At 42.3% G+C, this 22,489-nt stretch overlaps 1 protein-coding gene across 1 annotated transcript in view; it reads right to left on the minus strand.

Annotated features, from left to right (window-relative positions):
• Positions 1-18,972, minus strand: part of VAT1L (vesicle amine transport 1 like) — a 56,170-nt gene extending 37,198 nt beyond the window's left edge. Inside the window, exons 1-2 of the mRNA XM_069738847.1 lie at positions 18,683-18,972; positions 3,192-3,321 (exon numbers count right to left, since the gene is read on the minus strand). Coding sequence (XP_069594948.1) covers positions 3,192-3,321; positions 18,683-18,900 — 348 coding nt within the window. The 5' untranslated portion in view covers positions 18,901-18,972. The remainder of the gene's footprint in view (positions 1-3,191; positions 3,322-18,682) is intronic.
• Positions 18,973-22,489: the final 3,517 nt, after the last annotated feature.

Consider the following 22,489-nt stretch of genomic DNA (forward strand, 5'->3'; position numbering starts at 1 on the left):
CTTTTTTTTTTTGTTTCCCTCATCTAAGCCTCCAACCTCTTGGGAGACTAAATCAAACTGCGAGGTGCATCTCGCTAATGAGCTGCGCCCCTTGAGAGCTACGCCATGCCCGTGACAGCTTACAACGGTCGTCAATAATTCATCAAAATGCGCCCACCCATTCACAATTACATGGGAGTGCTGCCCTAATCACGGTGCCCCACAACAGTAGAGCCCCCCCATGGGTGCAACATTTTAAAAAACTACTGCTCTAGGTGATCATAAAAATGCTGATTTGCTAAGAAAATTTTGTTTTAATTTTTTTATATACATGAAAATAAGCAACTTTGTAATATATCTTATCAGAGAAATCTGCTTCTATCTCCTCCAAGACTGATCATTCATTCCCAAAATTTGCATTTCAAGGGTAAAATCTGTATCAGAGACTACAGACGTTGCCATTACTGAGTTCGATGACAGTTGGTGCTCATGATGTTCTATGGAGAATGTCTAGCTCCGCCTCTAGCTCCTCCCTCCTACATAGAACTTTAAAAGCACCAATTGTCATCTTCTATCTCCGTAATGGGAAAAATCTGCCTACATTGAATATTGATTTGACCCATGAATTGGAAGTGAAAGATCAACCCAGTTGGAGAAAATGAATATCATGAATATTATTGATTTATGAAATAAAAATGAAAACAACTGTAATTCTTTAAATCACACATTGGATCTCATTGCTTGGGGATTGAAGCGGGCGATCTTTACTGATATAAATCCATTGAAAAGAAAATGACGCATTGATGGTCAATGGAAGCCAAAATCATCAGCCGAGGACTTCAAAGTAAGAAATTGTAGTTGGATCCAATTGGGGTGAATTACATCACAGCTCATGATGTTACATGGAGAAATGGAAAAAGCGTGGCATTCCCAACTAGGTAAGCTTTCTCTACGGGGATGGACCTTTTTCTGGTCAACTAAAGCTTAGTGTACCACCAGAAGATATAGTCGGCACAAGCATTCATTGACCACAATGAATGGGATAAAATCTCACATTTAGCTTGTTGGATCCTTGATTGTCAGAAGATTCCCGAAGTAGTATGGCTGAATCGGTGCTTGTTCGCCAATAAGAATGATACCTTTTTTGTTGAAATCCGATGTGCCAGTCAAGAGAAATCGAGCAAAGAAGCCATATGCACTGGAAGTGGGCGTGTCAGCCTAAGTTCTCCACTGCACTTCCAGCCTGATTTGCATATAACTTCTATGTTAAATTTCTCATGACTGATGCATCGGATTTTAACAAAAAAGGTATCATTCTTATCGGGAGACAAGCGCCTACGCCACCATACCACTACTTCTATATGTAAAAACCTGCTGAAACATTTCCTCTAAGACAATAGAGAAAGTAGCCCAGCAAGACATTTTGATATTAAACTAAATTTTATTGCATCTGAAAAATCCATTTTACTAAGCTAACAAACCCAGTTTTGCTACATCAGTATTCCATGCTTTATCCTTTCCACGATTTGTCGCTTTATGGTGGATGGAAAAGGGGAAATAAGCAACAAAAATCTATCGCGACCACAAACATATTCCCAAGTGTTCTCTTTTTACGACACTCTAGGATGCGGCTAAGTCTTTAATAACGATTACTGTAAGGACAATTAAACAATTATGTGGGATGGAAATTGAAAATCACAGACGAGTTAATTAAATTGTTCATTAAAATTGCATTTTTTGCACAATTTATGGGGATATTACCATAGAATATTAGAATTTCTAGACTAATAAACTTTTTTTTTTAATCATTAGTGGATATTATATCACTTTTTAATATTTTCTTATCTCTAGGGGACACATAATATTGCAATTTCTTTATATAAATGGTAACTGTACTCTCAAGTAACTTTTCAGAATAAGCTTTAATGCGTATACATGAGGAATTACAATATTTCTGGCCAGTATATGATTTTTTTTCCTGTATTTTTACAAGTTTTGCTCTCTGAATCTGCAATTGACTCTGAGCTGGTGGAAGGAGACTAGCTGCTATGATCTCTCTCACGCAGAGCACAGCACACACAGAAGGATTCAATGTTAGAAGGCTCAGCATGATCTGTCTGTGTCTCCATCTAGTTGTTTTCAGACTCTGCTCTCCACTTCTCCCCCTTTCCCTAGAGTATAATGAGCTTTGGCGCATGACACCATAGTGGTATGGCCATCCGTCTTGTCTGGGATCGACAGATTTTAGTGGATGGTGACTTCAGGAGCTGATGGAGGTACTTGGACTCAGTAACCAATTTGGACAAGCATGGCCTCCAGGGAGTGGGACAGAAAAGTAGTATAAGCCACTAATAAAACCTTACCTAACATTGGACATACTGGTACATCCAATGCCGGAGTCCTAGCTTTGATGCAGGCTCAGAAGCTGAGCCTGCATCTTTCTCGGCAAGTGATGGCTGTACAAGTCAGACATCATCTGCCTCTAGCAGAAAGCTTCACCTGCTGCTGTTCAATGTTGCACTATATCTCTGACAGCGGCATTTACAGTGAATGGCCCAGGGGGTGGGGACGCCATCATGGGGCACTGACGGGTGGCAATAACAGCCAGGGGTCTGCTGAAGACCACCATGATTGTCATTGCAGCCTGTGCCTGGGCTTCATAGTAGACCGTGATTATTGCGATATACTGTAGCATTGCAGTACATAGTACAAGCAATGGGCTGATCAGAGCTTAAAGTCCCCTAAGGGGACTAACAAATAAAGTAAAAATATATATATAAAAAAAAAAGTTTATAAAAATATAAAAAGATTAAAAAATATAAAATAAAAGATTAAAAAATATAACATAAAAGTTCATATCATCCCCATTTTTAAACTAAATAAATTTAAACATTAAAAAAATGCATACATGGTATATTTCTGTATCCCAAAAAAATCCTAACTATAAAAAAAAATCCAAACCCCAGAAAGTCATTTTTTTTCGTCTGCCACAACAATGCATGTAGAAGGGACCAAAATGTCATCTCCATCCAAAAATGGTATTAATAAAAACGTCAACTCAGGGTGCAAAAATACGCCCTTACCCAGCCCCTTCGACTGAAAAATGAAAATGTTACGGGTCTTGGAAAATGTCATCAATTCTCTAATAATCAATTATTTCCAACAAAAAATGTAAAACCAGACACGATAATAGTGAGATATTGTTGATTTACCTCCAAACCGGTGACGTTTCCTCCGAGCGCCTCAACAATCCCAGACAGTTCAAAGCCAGGAACCAGAGGCGTTTTGGGGGGATTATCTATGTTTCCTTGCCGAACCATCAAATCAATGAAGTTTAGACCGCTGAAAGCAAAAAGGTAAATGTCATTCATTTGATTGCAGGACATAACAGAGTTTTCGGCAAAAGAGAGCAGGAAGACCGCACTACAAATGCAAGATCGAAAGTTTGATAAAATTATACGTGATCTGATGTCTTATTTCAGTGAAATCCATGTTTTTCTTAATATGTAAATGAGCTGTTAAGATCTACGGGCAGGACATAGATCTCCCTGAGAATCTGCCTCCAGAGCTTATTTTAAGTGACTGGGGGATGTTACCAGTATGAGACATATAGCTCAGGAGAGCAGGCTGTCAGTCATTACTTGTCTCACACTGGTAACTCTCCTTTCATTTACAATAAGCTCTGGAGACATATTGCCGCAGAGATCTATGTCCGGCCCATAGATCTTAACAGCTCATTTACATATTAAGAAAAATGTATATAAGCCACTAACTCTCTCGTCCTGCATATATGGTCAGGTCTAGTGATGTTTGACAGCCCCAACACATGCAGGGATTGCCTGTCTAACAGCCACGAGACATGCAGCTGTGGGGTCTTGAACATAGAATTCGAGCACGACAAAGACTTTTGGATAGTACCCGAGCATGCTTAGATAACACCTTACCCGAGCACGTTCGCTCATCACTATCAGGGAGTTTTGCTTTTCTATAAAACCTACATATAGCAAATGTTCATACTGTTAGTTAAACTCGCACCATGGCAACATGGCTGCACGATGTCGTCTGTTGTTACGCATATTAAAGCCGACAGTAATACTGTCTTCCTGTACTTTCTAATAAAATACATAGGCACAGATAGTACTGTACACTTTATATACTGCACGCATATATGTGATACTGCCTTCCTGTACTTTCTTTTTTTTTTTTTTGTTTTTCAATAATTTTTATTTAAATTTAAAGATTAGTACATAGATCTCCCAACATGGGAGTTTTGATGGTACAACAAGGAGTCATTCTTACATCATTAGTGTCATGAAATATCTATTATACTGGACCTATGTGTACCTACATATAAGACAAGACAAGACAGAGACAAGACAGAAACAGAAGGGTAAGTGGGATAGGGTATGAATCATAAGAAATTCGCTTTACAGTATTCTTTACCACACAACAGTATACTTTAGGTTTACACCGACAGAGTTCAGATTTTAGGTTACAACTCATAGAAAAAGAAAAAAGAAAAAAAAAAAATAAACAGGAAAAAGAACCCACACACCAATATTTATCTCTAAATAGTAATTTGCGGTCTCCAGTTTTCTCCTCACGAAGAGAGTGCAAGGGCATGCGTCAGTTGATCCCCAGAGTTCAAATCCAGCCACGGGGTCCACACCCGGAGAAAGTGGTTCCAATCATCAGTTCTCGTTGCGTGGATGCGCTCATACATCATAATTGTACTCATTCTAGTCTTGACCTGGGGCATTGAAAGTGACGGTGTCCTCCATTTTGATGCTATGTGTATTTTGGCCGCCATACCCAACAAGATCACCAGTCTAAAGAGTGTTTTGGACATTCCTTGTGGCTTTAATCCGAGTAAAAATGTCCGTGGGTCCAATGGTATCTCTCTTCCAGCCATCCTATCAATTATATGCTTCACCCCCTCCCAGAGACCCGCCACCACCGGGCATGTCCACCAAATGTGTCTCACATCCCCAGGTGCATCGCAACCCCTAAAACACCTATCCGAGACCTGAGGATAGATGGCGTGAAGTCTCGTGGGCACCTGGTAGGTCCTGTGAAGGACCCTGAGTGAAGTTTCAACCATAGATACCTGGTGAGAGCCCCTGGATAAGTTGTCACAGGAGCGCCACCACTCCTCCAACGACATCTCAAACCCCAGGTCCTCCTCCCACTGACCCATGAATCTTAGTTTTCCCTCCCCCTGTGTTGTAGCAAAGGATGAGTACAATAAGGATATCACCCCCCTTCCCAAGGGATCACTCGAGCATTTTTGTTCAAATCCTGTTAATCTAAAGGGGTTTCTGCCCGGGACACTCTTCTTCACAAAGTCAAGGATTTGGTTCATGCGGAACATTTCTCTAACTGGGGGCTCATATTTTTGGATAAATTCCTGCCTGGTCAGGGCAATATTAAACGGGGAGCAAAGATGTTTAATTGTGGTTAGACCCTTCAGAATCCACCAGGAGAAGGGCTGAGGATCAAGCCCCGGTGGCTTCCTGTACTTTCTAATAGAATATACAGGCACAGATAGTATTGTATACTTTCTTTATATACTGCACACATATATATAATATTGCCTTCTTGTACTTTCTAATAAAATATATATGCACAGATAGTACTGTACACTTTCTTTATATACTGCACGCATATATATAATACTGCCTTCCTGTACTTTCTAATAGAATATACAGGCACAGATAGTACTGTACACTTTCTTTATATACTGCACGCAAATATATAATACTGCCTTCTTGTACTTTATAATAAAATATAAAGGCACAGATAGTAGTGTACACTTTATATACTGCACGCATATATATAATACTGCCTTCCTGTACTTTCTAATAGAATATACAGGCACAGATAGTATTGTACACTTTCTTTATATACTGCACACATATATATAATACTGCCTTCTTGTACTTTCTAATAAAATATATATGCACAGATAGTACTGTACACTTTCTTTATATACTGCACGCATATATATAATACTGCCTTCCTGTACTTTCTAATAGAATATACAGGCACAGATAGTACTGTACACTTTCTTTATATACTGCACGCAAATATATAATACTGCCTTCTTATACTTTATAATAAAATATAAAGGCACAGATAGTAGTGTACACTTTATATACTGCACGCATATATATAATACTGCCTTCCTGTACTTTCTAATAGAATATACAGGCACAGATAGTACTGTACACTTTCTTTATATACTGCACGCATATATAATACTGCCTTCCTGTACTTTATAATAAAATATAAAGGCACAGATAGTAGTGTACACTTTCTTTATATACTGCACGCATATATGTGATACTGCCTTCCTGTACTTTCTAATAGAATATACAGGCACAGATAGTATTGTACACTTTCTTTATATACTGCACACATATATATAATACTGCCTTCTTGTACTTTCTAATAAAATATATATGCACAGATAGTACTGTACACTTTCTTTATATACTGCACGCATATATGTGATACTGCCTTCCTGTACTTTCTAATAGAATATACAGGCACAGATAGTACTGTACACTTTCTTTATATACTGCACACATATATATAATACTGGCTTCTTGTACTTTATAATAAAATATAAAGGCACAGATAGTAGTGTACACTTTATATACTACACGCATATATATAATACTGCCTTCCTGTACTTTCTAATAAAATATATAGGCACAGATAGTAGTGTACACTTTATATACTGCACGCATATATATAATACTGCCTTCCTGTACTTTCTAATAGAATATACAGGCACAGATAGTACTGTACACTTTCTTTATATACTGCACACATTTATATAATACTGCCTTCCTGTACTTTCTAATAAAATGCACAGGTGCAGATAGTAGCGAATCCTTGTAATCTAAAGGGAACCTGTCACCTGAATTTAGCGGGACTGGTTTTGGGTCATATGGGCGGAGTTTTCGGGTGTTTGATTCACCCTTTCCTTACCCGCTGGCTGCATGCTGGCCGCAATATTGGATTGAAGTTCATTCTCTGTCCTCCATAGTACACGCCTGCGCAAAGCAATCTTCCCTTGTGCAGGCATGTACTATGGAGGACAGAGAATGAACTTCAATCCAATATTGCAGCCAGCATGCAGCCAGCGGGTAAGGAAAGGGTGAATCAAACACCCGAAAACTCCGCCCATATGACCCAAAACCAGTCCCGCCAAATTCAGGTGACAGAGTCCCTTTAATGTAAATGATATAGTCAGACACAAATAGTACTTACTGTCCCTGCTAAGAGAGATGAAAAAATGCAGTACTACCTCCTGGTCTTTCTCAAATAATATGGGCCCAGACAGTACTGTCTCTCCCTCTAAATGCCATGACCAAAACTTGTACTTCCCTTTGTCTATGCCTTTTAGCAATGAAAGCAAGGATAGTACTCCCTATCTGTCTCTCTCTGTGATTATGTAAGCACAGATAGTGCTGCGTCCCTGCAATTGATGTAGGAACAGATAGTATTGCCTCATTGTATCTCCCCCTGAATATTGTAGGAGCAGATAGTACTATCGCTGTCTTTCTAGGTTCACATTGCGTTAGTGCAATCCGTTTAGCGCATACACTAACGGAATGGCTAATGCAATGTCCAAAAAGGGATCGCGTTTAGCGATCCCGCTAGTGCAGATGCCCGATCTGCGCTAGCGAGGAACGGACCTCGAACGCTGCTGGCAGCGTTCGAGGTCCATCAGAAACTAACGGAATATCGCTAACGCATGCCAAAAATGGCATACGTTAGCGATGCGTTAGTTACATTGCCGTCAATGGCAGCGCTAATGGACCTGTTACATTGCACTAGTGGCACTGTGTAACGGATTCCGTTAGCGGACTGCCCCTAACGCAATGTGAACCTAACTCATGCAGGCAGAGATAGAATCATAGAATGGTAGAGTTGGAAGTGACCTCCTGGGTCATCGTGTGCAACCCCCTGCTCAATGCAGGATTCACTAAACCTTCTCAGGCCGGCTTCACACTCAGCGTATGAAAATACGGTCCGTATATTACGGCCGTAATACGCTGAAATGTCCCGAAAATAGTGGTCCGTAGCTCCTCCGTAGGCAGGGTGTGTCAGCGTTTTTTGCGCATGGCATCCTCCGTATGTAATCCGTATGGCATCCGTACTGCGTGGTTTTCTCGCAGGCTTGCAAAACCAACATACCGCTATAGAAATGATCCATGTGTCCCAAAAAGAAAAAAAAATATATATATACTGTCTATATATATATATATATATATATATATATGTCATTAGACACATATATGTATATATATTAATATTTATTCCAGCGCTATACAGCTTGAAAGCCGGTAATTCAATTACCGGCTTTTTCTTTCTCCTTCTTAAAACCCGACATGATTTGAGACATGGTTTACATACAGTAAACCATGTCTTCTCTCCATTTTTTTTGCAGATTCCACACTACTAATGTCAGTAGTGTGTATCTGCAAAATTTGGCCGTTCTAGCTCTTAAAATAAAGGGTTAAATGGCGGAAAAAATTGGCGTGGGCTCCCGCGCAATTTTCTCCGCCAGAGTAGTAAAGCCAGTGACTGAGGGCAGATATTAATAGCCTGGAGAGGGTCCATGGTTATTGGCCCCCCCCTGGCTAAAAATATCTGCCCCCAGCCACCCCAGAAAAGGCACATCTGGAAGATGCGCCTATTCTGGCACTTGGCCACTCTCTTCCCATTCCCGTGTAGCGGTGGGATATGGGGTAATGAAGGGTTAATGCCACCTTGCTATTGTAAGGTGACATTAAGCCTAATTAATAATGGAGAGGCGTCAATTATGACACCTATCCATTATTAATCCAATTGAATGAAAGGGTTAAATAAAACACAAACACATTATTTAAAATTATTTTAATGAAATAAAAACAATGGTTGTTGGAGTATTTTATTCTACGCCCAATCCAATCACTGAAGACCCTCGTTCTGTGAAAGAAAAAACATAATAAACCAACAATATACTTACCCTCCGCAGATCTGTAACGTCCAACGATGTAAATCCTTCTGAAGGGGTTAAAACATTTTGCAGCAAGGAGCTTTGCTAATGCAATGCTGCTCCTCGCTGCAAAACCCCGGAGAATGAGTCTAAATATAGATCAATGAGCTATATTTAGCTTCATTTGCGGTGAGGCGCCCTCTGCTGGATGTTCATAGATCGTGGGAAATTTCCTAGAAAGCTCCCAGGCTTTCTAGGCAAGTTCCCACAATCTATAAACAGCCAGCAGAGGGCGCCTCACCGCAAATGAAGCTAAATATAGATCATTGATCTATATTTAGACTCATTCTCCGGGGTTTTGCAGCGAGGAGCAGCATTGCATTAGCAAAGCTCCTTGCTGCAAAATGTTTTAACCCCTTCAGAAGGATTTACATCGTTGGACGTTACAGATCTGCGGAGGGTAAGTATATTGTTGGTTTATTATGTTTTTTCTTTCACAGAACGAGGGTCTTCAGTGATTGGATTGGGCGTAGAATAAAATACTCCAACAACCATTGTTTTTATTTCATTAAAATAATTTTAAATAATGTGTTTGTGTTTTATTTAACCCTTTCATTCAATTGGATTAATAATGGATAGGTGTCATAATTGACGCCTCTCCATTATTAATTAGGCTTAATGTCACCTTACAATAGCAAGGTGGCATTAACCCTTCATTACCCCATATCCCACCGCTACACGGGAATGGGAAGAGAGTGGCCAAGTGCCAGAATAGGCGCATCTTCCAGATGTGCCTTTTCTGGGGTGGCTCGGGGCAGATATTTTTAGCCAGGGGGGGGCCAATAACCATGGACCCTCTCCAGGCTATTAATATCTGCCCTCAGTCACTGGCTTTACTACTCTGGCGGAGAAAATTGCGCGGGAGCCCACGCCAATTTTTTCCGCCATTTAACCCTTTATTTTAAGAGCTAGAATGGCCAAATTTTGCAGATACACACTACTGACATTAGTAGTGTGGAATCTGCAAAAAAATTGGAGAGAAGACATGGTTTACTGTATGTAAACCATGTCTCAAATCATGTCGGGTTTTAGGAAGGAGAAAGAAAAAGCCGGTAATTGAATTACCGGCTTTCAAGCTGTATAGCGCTGGAATAAATATTAATATATATACATATATGTGTCTCACTGACATATATATATATATATACCTATTCTATGTGTACACATTTATTCTACCTATTGGACTGTAAGCTGTCAGTGTGATTTTACTGTACACCGCACTGAATTACCGGCTTTCAAGCTGTATAGCGCTGGAATAAATATTAATATATATACATATATGTGTCTCACTGACATATATATATATATATACCTATTCTATGTGTACACATTTATTCTACCTATTCTACTGTAAGCTGTCAGTGTGATTTTACTGTACACCGCACTGAATTACCGGCTTTTCTCTCTAACAGCGCTGCTTATTTCTCGCAAGTCACACTGCTTGTCCGTGTGAAATCCGTATTTTTCACGCTTCCATAGACTTTCATTGGCGTATTTCTTGCGCAGTACGGTGACAAACGCAGCATGCTGCGATTTTGTACGGCCGTAGAAAGCCGTATAATACTGATCAGTAAAATACGGCAAATAGGAGCAGGGGCATAGAGAATAATTGTGCCGTATTTTTTGCGAGTTTTACGGACGTAGTTTCTGCGCTCTTACGTCCGTAAAACTCGCAAGTGTGAAGCCGGCCTCAGACAGATGTCTGTCCAGATAGTACTGTCTTCTAGTCTCTCATTTTGTGGTGAAGCAGTGATGCCACACAATCAGCTTGATGCTATACACATTGACAGTTTTGGTTTTATTTTTTCTGCTTTCTTTGATAATGCTGAAATAAACACCACCAAGAGGAACCCCAACGAGAGTGCTGGAAACGACATATGTTCTCCTATCATTTAGATATCACTTCCATGCAGCCTCTTGCGCGCAGGCATATGAATACAGATGTTATTGGGGTGTAGCCACAACCCACACTGGGCATCACAATGTTGTCCCCTTTCTCAGAAACGTATGAGGTTGGACTCTATGGTCTCTAGAGTACAGGAGAACCCAACCATGATCGAGTCCCTTCGAGGATTGACTGCCGGAGAGTGTAAAGCTCCTGATATTACTAATGTCCTAGTTCTGCTCCACTGCTTCAGATCAAGTATGTTCCTAGCAAGCGGCGGTGAATCAGCTGGGACCCAGTCCGCCCGTCCAGACTATTTAGTGGCTGAATGTGACTCATACCCAAACATAATTTACCCTACGTAGAAACGGTGGCATTTCACCATCAACGTGGAGCATGAGTCACACAAATCCTATGAGCTCGGAGCGGTCGTAATGTATCAGTGAGAATACAACTGGAAGCATACAGAGGAGACCTAAATGTACGTCACACCGTGAACTCGCCCAAAACATGAATGTCCTCATCATGACTCATGAAGACACCCTCAGCCCTTATGTCCTATGACATGGACATCATAGAGGAGGCCACCTTGTCCTGATGCAAATGTTCAGAATTTGTTCAATTTTGGCATGAGAGTCTATGATTTTATTGGGAGATGTCTGGTGACTAGTGATCAGCGAATGTCCTCGGATGAGGTCTTATTCGAGCACGGTCACCGAGTGTCTTCGGCGTGCTCGAAAAACATGTTCAAGTCCCCACGACTGTTGTTCGTCAGCCATAACACATATAGGGATTTCTTGTTTGTTCGGCAATCCCTGCATGAGTTGCGGATGTCGAACAGCTGTGAGGTTATGCAGTCGTGGGGACTGGAAGATATTTTTCGAGCATGACGAAGACACCCAGTTATCACCGAGCATGCTCAGATAACCAGGGCTGTGGAGTAGGTAAGCCAAACCTCCGACTCCTCAATTTCCATGACACTGACTCCGACTCCACCAACATGGGCTCCGACTAGGGCTGTGGAGTCGGTAAGCCATAACTCCGACTCCTTAATTTCCATGACACCAACTCCACCAAAATGGGCTCCAACTCCACAACTCCGACTCCACAGCCCTGCAGATAGCACCTTATCACAGCACGTTCGCTCGTCACTAGCCATGACTCTATGCTATAAAAAGATGCTTTGGGCTAAAACTAATTTTTGCAATTGGAATTCATTAAAAATGTTTGCGCCGTTTGGTTTTTACCGGCTCTATGGACGCAATTCATCAACCGTGCTTTTTTTTTTTTTTAATTCCCTTTTCTTTTTTCGTTCTCTGGTATTCTTACTTTTTTCTTCAAAATGGAGCAATACATTTTTGTAGAAAATTTTTGTTATTTTTTTACAATTTTTTTTTAACTGCATATTCCATTATTAAACTGTCGCAAAATTTGTATTCCACGTGTGCACAAAATCATTTTTTTTAAAAAATCGCAATCGTTGAATGAGCAGAAAACATCTGGAAACCCCAAAACTTCCTCCACAATGATGAACTTAAAAAACAAAACAACAAAACAACAATATAAAATAAACTTTAAAAAGGCGCAAATGAAAGACAGTCAAATAACACCAGACGCTAGACAAAGAAAGGTGCAAATGCAATAATAAATTGGGTCCTTGGTTTCCCTGCTCCTTGATGGCTGCAGAATGAGTTAACTAAGAATCCATCAGTGAGCGTGTTCTAATGGGGAGTATGTAAATCTTTTTACTAGTTTATCTTGGAAGTTCTCGGTGCTGAATTCTGACCACAGACCACATCAAAGTTGAGCTGAACGTTAACGTAATCTTAAATCAGCTGAGAAAAAGACAGATAAAAGGGCTACAACAAGCTCAATGTCAATGACAGTTTCTCATTCTGTAGCCACCAACAGACAATGCAAAATGGAGGCTATAAAAAAAATCGGTGCAAAATATTAGATAAAACTCAATGACAAAAGATATATTTAGCCCAAAACACATACATTGAAGTAAAAAACAAAAAAAGTCCCCCGAAGATGCTGATATTCTTTACACCCATATTAAAAGGGTTCACAAAAATTTCCCTAATTGCAGGAAATATAATGACGTAATAGAATAACATCATTTACCTTTCAAATTTCAGAGCTCGGAATGCTGAGCCCTGTATATCCCCGCCCACATCATTGATTGGCTGTTTTCTGTGTACTGTACTGTATATTGACAAAAAGCTGCCAATAGTGGTGGGGGCGTGGCAGGACCAGGAGGCACAAGACAACTAGTCCTGTAGTGATAATCTCCTGCTGATAAAGCACTGACTTTATTGAAACAGAAAAACACAGGTAAGTGACCCATCCCTGAAATCAGGGTCTCTGCCCCTACCTCATGGTGCTTTCAAATGACATAGAAAAAGACTGATTCCTTTTAAAAGAGTAAAAATGCACATTTGCAACTTGGCTCTTATTAAAAAATTTCTCTCATGTCATTGCATTTTCTTTTTTTTTTTGTCTTGTGGTATTTGTTAATTTTTTGGGCGTCAAATTTTTGTACATTGGTCATGAATTTTGCGCAAAATAAAAAATGCTCTTCATTTTTGTCTTTTTTTGGAGTTTTTACAGTAAAAACGTGCACGTTCTGCTAAAATGTTGCAAACTTTCATAAAAAATGTCAGACGTGTTTATCATCACTCTAGAGGAAAACCGGAAAATGTGCAAAAATTCTTGCAAAACCTTAACAAGTTGCAATTGGTGAATCTACTATATAATTGTGTAAGGGTCACTTCCGTCTGTCCTTCTGTCTGTCACGGTTATTCATTCGCTGATTGGTCTCGCCAGCTGCCTGTCATTGCTGCCGCGACCAATCAGCGACGGGCACAGTCCGGAAGAAAATGGCCGCTCCTTACTCCCCGCAGTCAGTGCCTGTCGTCCGCATACTCCCCTCCGGTCACCGCTAACACAGGGTTAATGCCGGGGGTAACGGAACGTGTTATGCCGCGGGTAACGCACTCCATTACCGCCGTTATTCACCATGTGTGTCCCCAACTTTTTACTACTGACGCTGCCTATGCGGCATCAATAGTAAAAAATGTAATGTTAAAATAATAATAAAAAAAAAACCCTGCTATTCTCACCCTCCGTAGCAGCTTGCGCCGGCCGCCATCTTCCGTTGCAGGTTCCGGTGGCAGAAGGACCTGCCATGACGTCACGGTCATCACAGGTCCTGCGCTCATACCAACCCTGGGACCGGAAGCTGCCGTGGACTACAAGGGGCCCTCGGAAAGGTGAGTATATGTTTTTTTTTATTTTTTAACCTGTGACAAACCTGGCTGGGCAATATACTACGTGACTGGCCAATATACTACCTAGCTGGGCAATATACTACGTCACTGTGCAATATACTACGTGACTGGCCAATATACTACGTGGCTGTGCAATATACTACGTTACTGGGCAATATACTACGTGGTTGGGCAATATACTACGTCACTAGGCAATATACTACGTGGCTCTGTGCTGTATACTACTTCGCTGGGCAATATACTACGTCACTGAGCAATATACTACGTGGCTGGGCAATATACTACGTGACTGGGCAATATACTACGTCACTGAGCAATATACTACGTGACTGTGCAATATACTACGTGACTGTGCAATATACTACGTGGCTGGGCAATATACTACGTCACTAGGCAATATACTACGTGGCTCTGTGCTGTATACTACTTCGCTGGGCAATATACTACGTCACTGAGCAATATACTACGTGGCTGGGCAATATACTACGTGACTGGCCAATATACTACGTGGCTGTGCAATATACTACGTTACTGGGCAATATACTACGTGGCTGGGCAATATACTACGTCACTAGGCAATATACTACGTGGCTCTGTGCTGTATACTACTTCGCTGGGCAATATACTACGTCACTGAGCAATATACTACGTGGCTGGGCAATATACTACGTGACTGGGCAATATACTACGTCACTGAGCAATATACTACGTGACTGTGCAATATACTACGTGACTGTGCAATATACTACGTGGCTGGGCAATATACTACGTCACTAGGCAATATACTACGTGGCTCTGTGCTGTATACTACTTCGCTGGGCAATATACTACGTCACTGAGCAATATACTACGTGGCTGGGCAATATACTACGTGACTGGGCAATATACTACGTCACTGAGCAATATACTACGTGACTGTGCAATATACTACGTGACTGGGCAATATACTACGTCACTGTGCAATATACTACGTGGCTCTGTGCTGTATACTACTTCGCTGGGCAATATACTACTTCGCTGGGCAATATACTACGTGACTGTGCAATATACTACGTGACTGTGCAATATACTACGTGACTGGGCAATATACTACGTCGCTGTGCAATATACTACGTGGCTGGGCAATATACTACGTCACTGTGCAATATACTACGTGGCTCTGTGCTGTATACTACCGTACTTTGCTGGGCAATATACTACGTCACTGGGCAATATACTACGTGACTGTGCAATATACTACGTGGCTCTGTGCTGCATACTACTTTGCTGGGAAATATACTACGTCGCTGTGCAATATACTACGTGGCTCTGCACTGTATACTACGTCGCTGTGCAATATACTACGTTGTTCTGTGCTGTATACTACGTAACTGGGCAATATACTACGTAGCTATACTACATCACTGGGCAATATACTACGTGACTGGGCAATATACTACGTGGCTGGGCAATATACTACGTGGCTGGGCAATATACTACGTGGCTGGGCAATATACTACGTAGCTATACTACATCACTGGGCAATATACTACGTGACTGGGCAATATACTACGTGGCTGGGCAATATACTACGTGGCTGGGCAATATACTACGTGACTGGGCAATATATTACGTGGCTGGGCAATATACTACGTGGCTGGGCAATATACTACGTGGGCTGTGCAATATACTACGTGGCTGTGCAATATACTACGTGGCTGGGCAATATACTACGTGGCTGGGCAATATACTACGTGGACATGCATATTCTAGAATACCCGATGCGTTAGAATCGGGCCACCATCTAGTCATTAATAAACATCTAGAAAACAAAAACACCTGGAAATCAATAACCTCAACCATGTTGGTGAACACAAAAAAAAAATAAACAAACAAGAGAACATATATAAAATAGACACAAAAAAAGACAGAAATAAAAAAAGATGTAAATAAAAAGAAAAATTTACAAAAAATGAGCAAATCAACGAGACCCTTTCTTGACACTCGAGGCTGGCTTCACACATATCTTTTAACTCACTCTTGGTAAAACTTTTAATATATATATTTTTTTTTTCTTCAAAAAACATTGTGGGAGTCACTCTGCTCTGGGAATGGCGATTCCACAGATTTTTTTTATAGGACTTCAAAAACCCATGTAAAAAAAATATTAAAAAAATGGAAAATAAAATACTGAAAACCCCCTTTAAAGAGGACTTGTTATCAAGTAATGAGTTTCCAGTTTTGTATATATTTTATTCCCACCACTCCCCCGAGTATGGTGATTGTTTTATAAGCCGCCATATGGCTCCAGATATATGGAACTTTTTATTTAGTGCCCATTTTTATGGTCTTTATAAGAGAACATGTTTCAGAAGATCCTCAGGGGCGTGTCTTTACTGCATTACTACCCTGTGAGCCACGCCCCCTTGTAAAGACCATAAAAAGTAGCACTAAATAAAAAGGCCCATATCTCTGCAACTAGATGGCAGATTTTAATATAACAAAAAACAAAAAAAAACAGAATATTCAGGTGAGGAACAAAATAAGAGCAAAACCGTTCACTTTTGTTGTGGAGATACGCTCTCTTTAAAGAGGTGTTTCCGTATGTAACAGCATTAAAGGGGATGTCCAGGCTTGGGGTACAAGTCTGCAGTTACTCTATCCTCACGGTGCACGCTGTCAGGATTCTCCGACACCGGAGGTGGCGATTTGAATACTTGTGGTCGCATTCCAACTAGACTTGTTCGACCTTGCTCAATTCATTTGCATTGAGCTAGGCCACACACGTCTAGTCGGCATGTGACAGCATGTATGCAAAGTGTATAATTGTGGTCATGTGCCAGCCCGGAGAATCCCGACAGCGTGCACCGTGCGCGCTGGAAGGATCCACAAATCTCAAACCTGGACAACCTCTTGCTGTAAGTCCCAGGGGTAAGACCTCCACCCATCACACATCAGTGCCCGATCTCAAAAGCGTAACCTCGGTTGCGCTAAAAGTCAAACTCCTCTCTGCTACATTTGCATGCTACACACAGGTGTCACTAGGAGACGGCGCATCCTGTGCATCTTTCTGGATCCTGTCTCCATAGTAACAGAACTTCTTGAAAAATTCAAATATCAAAGTATCAGTTAGTCCGATGCCATCGGCGCCGTCTCGTCACTTTGTAAATGTCTTTTCAATTAAAAATTGCATCAATATTCAGCGGAGCGCGAAGGCCTGACGATGGCGGCAAATCAAAAACTAAAATCTACAATTGAAAGGGTTAAAATACTAGAATACAGCAACATTCTAATTTCAATAACATCATAATAAATAATTATTATTAACAACTTCCCTTCTTCCGTTTATTTTCCAAGAATCATCAAATATTTTTGGTTCTTTTAACCAGTTATTACCAGGATCTGCCAGACGCTGGATTATCATACACTGGGGATTATTATTGGGCCGTACAAAAATTATCCCACAGACAATGAATGGGAGAGAAGTGACGGCATGTTGTATCCCGCGGCCACAGGTTACAGCCGTAGATGGCGGCTGGGTGTACAGTACGGCGGTGCTCCAGAGCTGTGCCCACAACCAACGTAACACTTACATTTGGCGCAACCACGGCCCTGATTAACCCTTAGAGTCAACCATTCGTCGACCAGACCTCCAACTGAGCCCTGGTTAACCCTCCATCGGTGGGTTTCCTACTATTTAACCATCTGGTTCTCTTTTGTTTGGGAGGGCAAGTATAATTAACCCTTTGCTTTTTGCACCCAGTGACATATTTTAACCCTTTCGTTATGATTTCCTTTGGCCTCCGAATTAACCCCCTCAGTCACCGAGCCCCGTCCGGCGGTATAACCCTTTTTCCATCGTCCACATCACCTTATAGCTGCCCTCCCGGTTAACCCTTTCATTGATCCCCCAGACTTTTGTTGTCCGGTTGACCCTTTCGTCGTCCAACCCGCCCACTTTCCGATTAACCCTTGAAGCCCTAAGTGAGCCCCTTCTATTTGCCGGCTTAACCCATCCGGGGACGGTCGTAAATCCTTCCCCGTCAACAGGTTTCGCTCCCCTGTTAACCCTTTCAGCAGCAAAAACTCCACTTCTCCCACCCGAGTTACCCAGCCGCCGGTTACCCCTTCGGACCTGGCGGTAGCTCTTCGGTTAACCCTTCCGAGCTAGCGGTAGCTCTTCAGTTAACCCTTCCGACCTGGCGGTAGCTCTTCGGTTAACCCTTCCGACCTGGCGGTAGCTCTTCGGTTAACCCTTCCGACCTAGCGGTAGCTCTTCGGTTAACCCTTCCGAGCTAGCGCTAGCTCTTCAGTTAACCCTTCCGACCTGGCGGTAGCTCTTCGGTTAACCCTTTCATCGGAAGGCAGCTATCGTGGCCCTTTCTTACAGTTAACCCTCCCATGACCGCACTGTGAACCAGTTGAGTTGCATTAACCCTTCCCCCCACCCCAGAATGCATGGTGAATGGGGATTGTATATAAAGGGTACCGGACCAGGCTTTCACCCGGATCTTCACTTCTCCATCCTGGGGCTCTGGCATCACTTTCCGGGCCACCCGCAGCTTATTGAGCCCTCCAAACCCGGAGAGGAGCACGGCTCTCATGTCCCTGCCATCCGCGGCTCCTCCTGGCACCTCGGCCGGCTCCTTCCCTCCTTCCTTCTCGATCATCTGCTCGGTCTCCTCCGCTTTCTCCGGCCGCTCCTTGGCCATGGCTCCTGGCGCTGATGACTGGGATGCTCCGGCTGCGGCTCCAGGCGCTGGTCCTTCTCCTACCGTAATGCTCGCTCTAGCTGCGCGCTGCCCCTCTCCGCCTGGCTGACTCCCGGGCGCCGCTGCGCGCATACTCCACACATAGCGCCTGAGACTGGATGTGTTTATGTACTAGGTGTCATGTGTCCATCTGTCCTGTGATGGCGCCCACCTAGAGCTGCTCCTAAGGGGGGTCTGTATACAGTCCGCTAGGACTGTACGTGGGAAATAACAGCACAGCATCGCCTATAGGAGGGAGTATTTCTGAATAATAATGTCAAAAAAATAATTAAAAATCATGTCGTATCCCCTTTAAATTATCGAAGAATCACATTATAAAATGTATATTCTATCTAGCTAATCAATCTTAACTGCTCCTTAAAGGGGTTGTCTAGTGAAAAGTTATCTATCCACAGGTTATCAATTGATGGGGGGGCTCTAACTAGTAGAATGGCTCATTTTTATCCACGTAGGGTTGATAGCCGCTCTATTCATTCTCTACGGGGCTGATGAGCGCTGCAGTTTTCCAGAAGAATGAATGCGATGGTGGTCGATATCCAACCTGATGCTCCATTTTGTAACCAGGATAAAAATTCCCCATTCTGCCGATCAGTGCTGGTCCCAGCACTTTAACCCCCCCCCCCCCCCCACTAATCAGTAAGTCATCTCTTATCCTGTAACCCCTTTAACTTGTCTCTGTGTAATAACACTAGCTACAATTGCAGCTTTTAAAGTGTTACCGTCAAGTTTTTAATGGGGTAGTCAACTCTTTCCGAATGCCTATGTTTCCCCCTTGTAATATAATACTTATACTCACCGCTGGTGTCGGCTCTGGCTCTCCTGGAAATAGATCACATACTATTGTCATGTCTTGGGGATCCCAGCGGCCAATCAGCAATGGCTGGGGAGAATGATTGACCTCAGGGATTGCGTGACATAACAATGTCATGCGATCCCCGGGAGGGACAGTGTCGACAAAGTGAATTTTGGAGTTAATATTTTACAAGGGGATTCCGAGTAGTAGACAACCCTTTTAAAGAAAACTTAATAAGGGCTTCGAAAAGCAAGAAACTTCTCAATTTAGCTCTTCTTCAAAATCCTCTCCCTTCTCATGAAAGGAGGCATTTGTAATTTCATTGTGTACACCTTTTGTTGCCTTGGTTACCAGCCACCACTGGAGTCTATCAGAAGTGGCCTGACTCCTAGGCAAACAGCGCACTGGCTCTTTTTTTTGCTGGGTCCGGCCATCTTCAGTGCCATGACACTCTTCTGAGGTTGCGAAGCTTTCGACAGCTCATAGTTCATACAGTCAGTCATGTAGGAGGGCATTTCCTCAGGGTAAGGGGGAAGACGGGAGACTGGTAAGGTATGCGATCCTAAAGACTGGACATGAGACAACCTAAAACGTATTAGATAAAAGTCATCCAAACCCTTATTTATTATGCTTTAATTATACAGCGCCATCATATTCCACAGCACTTTACAGACATCATGGCTGTCCCCATTGGGGCTCACAATCTACATTCCCTATCAGGAATGTGGGGGGAAACCGGAGAATCTGGAGAAGACCCACACAAACATGCGGAGAATAAACAACCTCCTTGTAGTTGTTGTCCTTAGTGGGATTTGAACCCAGGACCCCATTGCTGGAACCACTGAGCCACCGTGCTGCCTCCGATTTCAGTGGGATTAGCCAACCATCTAATGTGCATGGGATCCATGATGTCTGGAGAGACCTCAGAATTTTGTCGCTCATCTCTAATAATCACATATAGAATTAATATCTCGTGACAGAGTATCGTGAAGTTATGTTTTACTAATTTTACTATGCTTTGCTAATCATCTCAAGCCAAGAAAAAAGGTCAAAGGAAACATCTGTAGCTCTTCGTAGTGGACAAGTCATAGGGCCTGCTGAGCTTTACCTACAGTAGCTCCATGACCCCATGTCCCATCCTAGCAATTTCTAAGGGTAACCTTTTTGAATTTAAGACCACTTCTCTGTCCAACAAGGCACGAAAAGGGTGGAGGATGGACCATCCCTGTAGCACCATGAGGAAGGCCCCCACTCCTCTTTGTGCACCACTGATTTGATTTACATCATCTTGTCGTGAACTCCTTTGGTTGAATTGTTATCCCGTGCTTTGAAAAAAAAATCCGAGGCTGGATCATGCTACAAAGAAGCAATTAGATGCAGAAAGCCAACGGTTCCTGATGCTGCGCACACACAACATGTAACGAGCAGCTAATGGCAGATTGTTACTGTCTATTATAGAATAAACACCAGGTTCTTAGAGGAGCAGCTTCTGCATTGTGTGATGGCTCAGATACATGGGAGGTTGGAGGAGGTGCAGCCGACTTCTATCTTTAATTAAAGTCCAGAATGACCGGAGGGAAGACATTGTAACCAGAATTATTGGTACTCATAGCGAAGGTTGGGCTCAGGGAATAGTAACAATTTTAGCCTGAAGATCAACGTCTACTTCTCCCCGTTGAGGCGGATGGACCAGACTTGCTATGAAAACAGTTTACTTCCATTTCGAAAAAAGTTTTCCTCACCGTTCGCCATGGGAATACTTAGGGTATCTGCACACGTATTCTGGTCCACTGCGGATTTTTCCGCAGCAGATTTGATAAATCTGCAGGGCAAAAACGCTGCGTTTTTGCTGCAGATTTATCTTGGATTTACCGTGTTTTTTCTGCGGTTTTCACTGCGGTTTTACAACTGCGGTTTTCCATAGGAGCAGCTGTAAAACCGCTGTGGAATCCACAGAAAGAAGTGACATGCTGCGGAATGTAAACCGCTGCATGTGCACAGCGTTTTTCGTTTCTCATAAGTTTACATTGTAATGTAAACTCATGGGAAACTACTGCGGACCCGCAGCTGCGGAAACGCTGCAGATCCGCAGCATTTTCCGCATCGTGTGCACATACCCTTAATACCCATGAGGTCAAATTAAGGCATCAATAATCAGAGATATTGGATTCGAACGTCCCGGCACATTGGCTACATCAGTAATCTGTTGCCACTGGGAGGAACCTTGAGAACCACCTGCTACCTGATGGGATCCACAACCTTTCTTTTGAGTAGCCAGTTTGGCACAATGTCATCATTGCAGTGTGATGCACATGTGACGTTTGCCTGGGCCGGCTACTCGAAAGAAGAGCCTCAGATGCCATCCGTTGATAGGTTGTCCTCGGAGCGCAGATTACCAAACTTGGCTGATGGGCCGGGTCTTGCAAATTGATTCACATCTGATAAAATATCGGATCGCACTCCTTCCAATGTTATTCTATGCATGCCCAAGTTTAAGCTGATTTTCAGATTTCTCTCGGCCATGCAAGTCAGTGAGTCCTTGGAAAACATCGGACTGTACCCGGATGACATCTGAATATAGTCCAATTTCCACGGACTGACAGAAAGGAGAGGATGAAGACATTTTTTTCTTCATCGCCTCCTCATTAGAGAGAATTGGATCACACTCTAATCACAGTCTGATCTGGCTGATCAGAGTGTGATTTGCATAATTGAACCGATTCTTTAGGATGAGAC

This window comes from Ranitomeya imitator, chromosome 9, assembly GCF_032444005.1.
Source record: "Ranitomeya imitator isolate aRanImi1 chromosome 9, aRanImi1.pri, whole genome shotgun sequence".
Classification (NCBI taxonomy): Eukaryota; Metazoa; Chordata; class Amphibia; order Anura; family Dendrobatidae; genus Ranitomeya; species Ranitomeya imitator.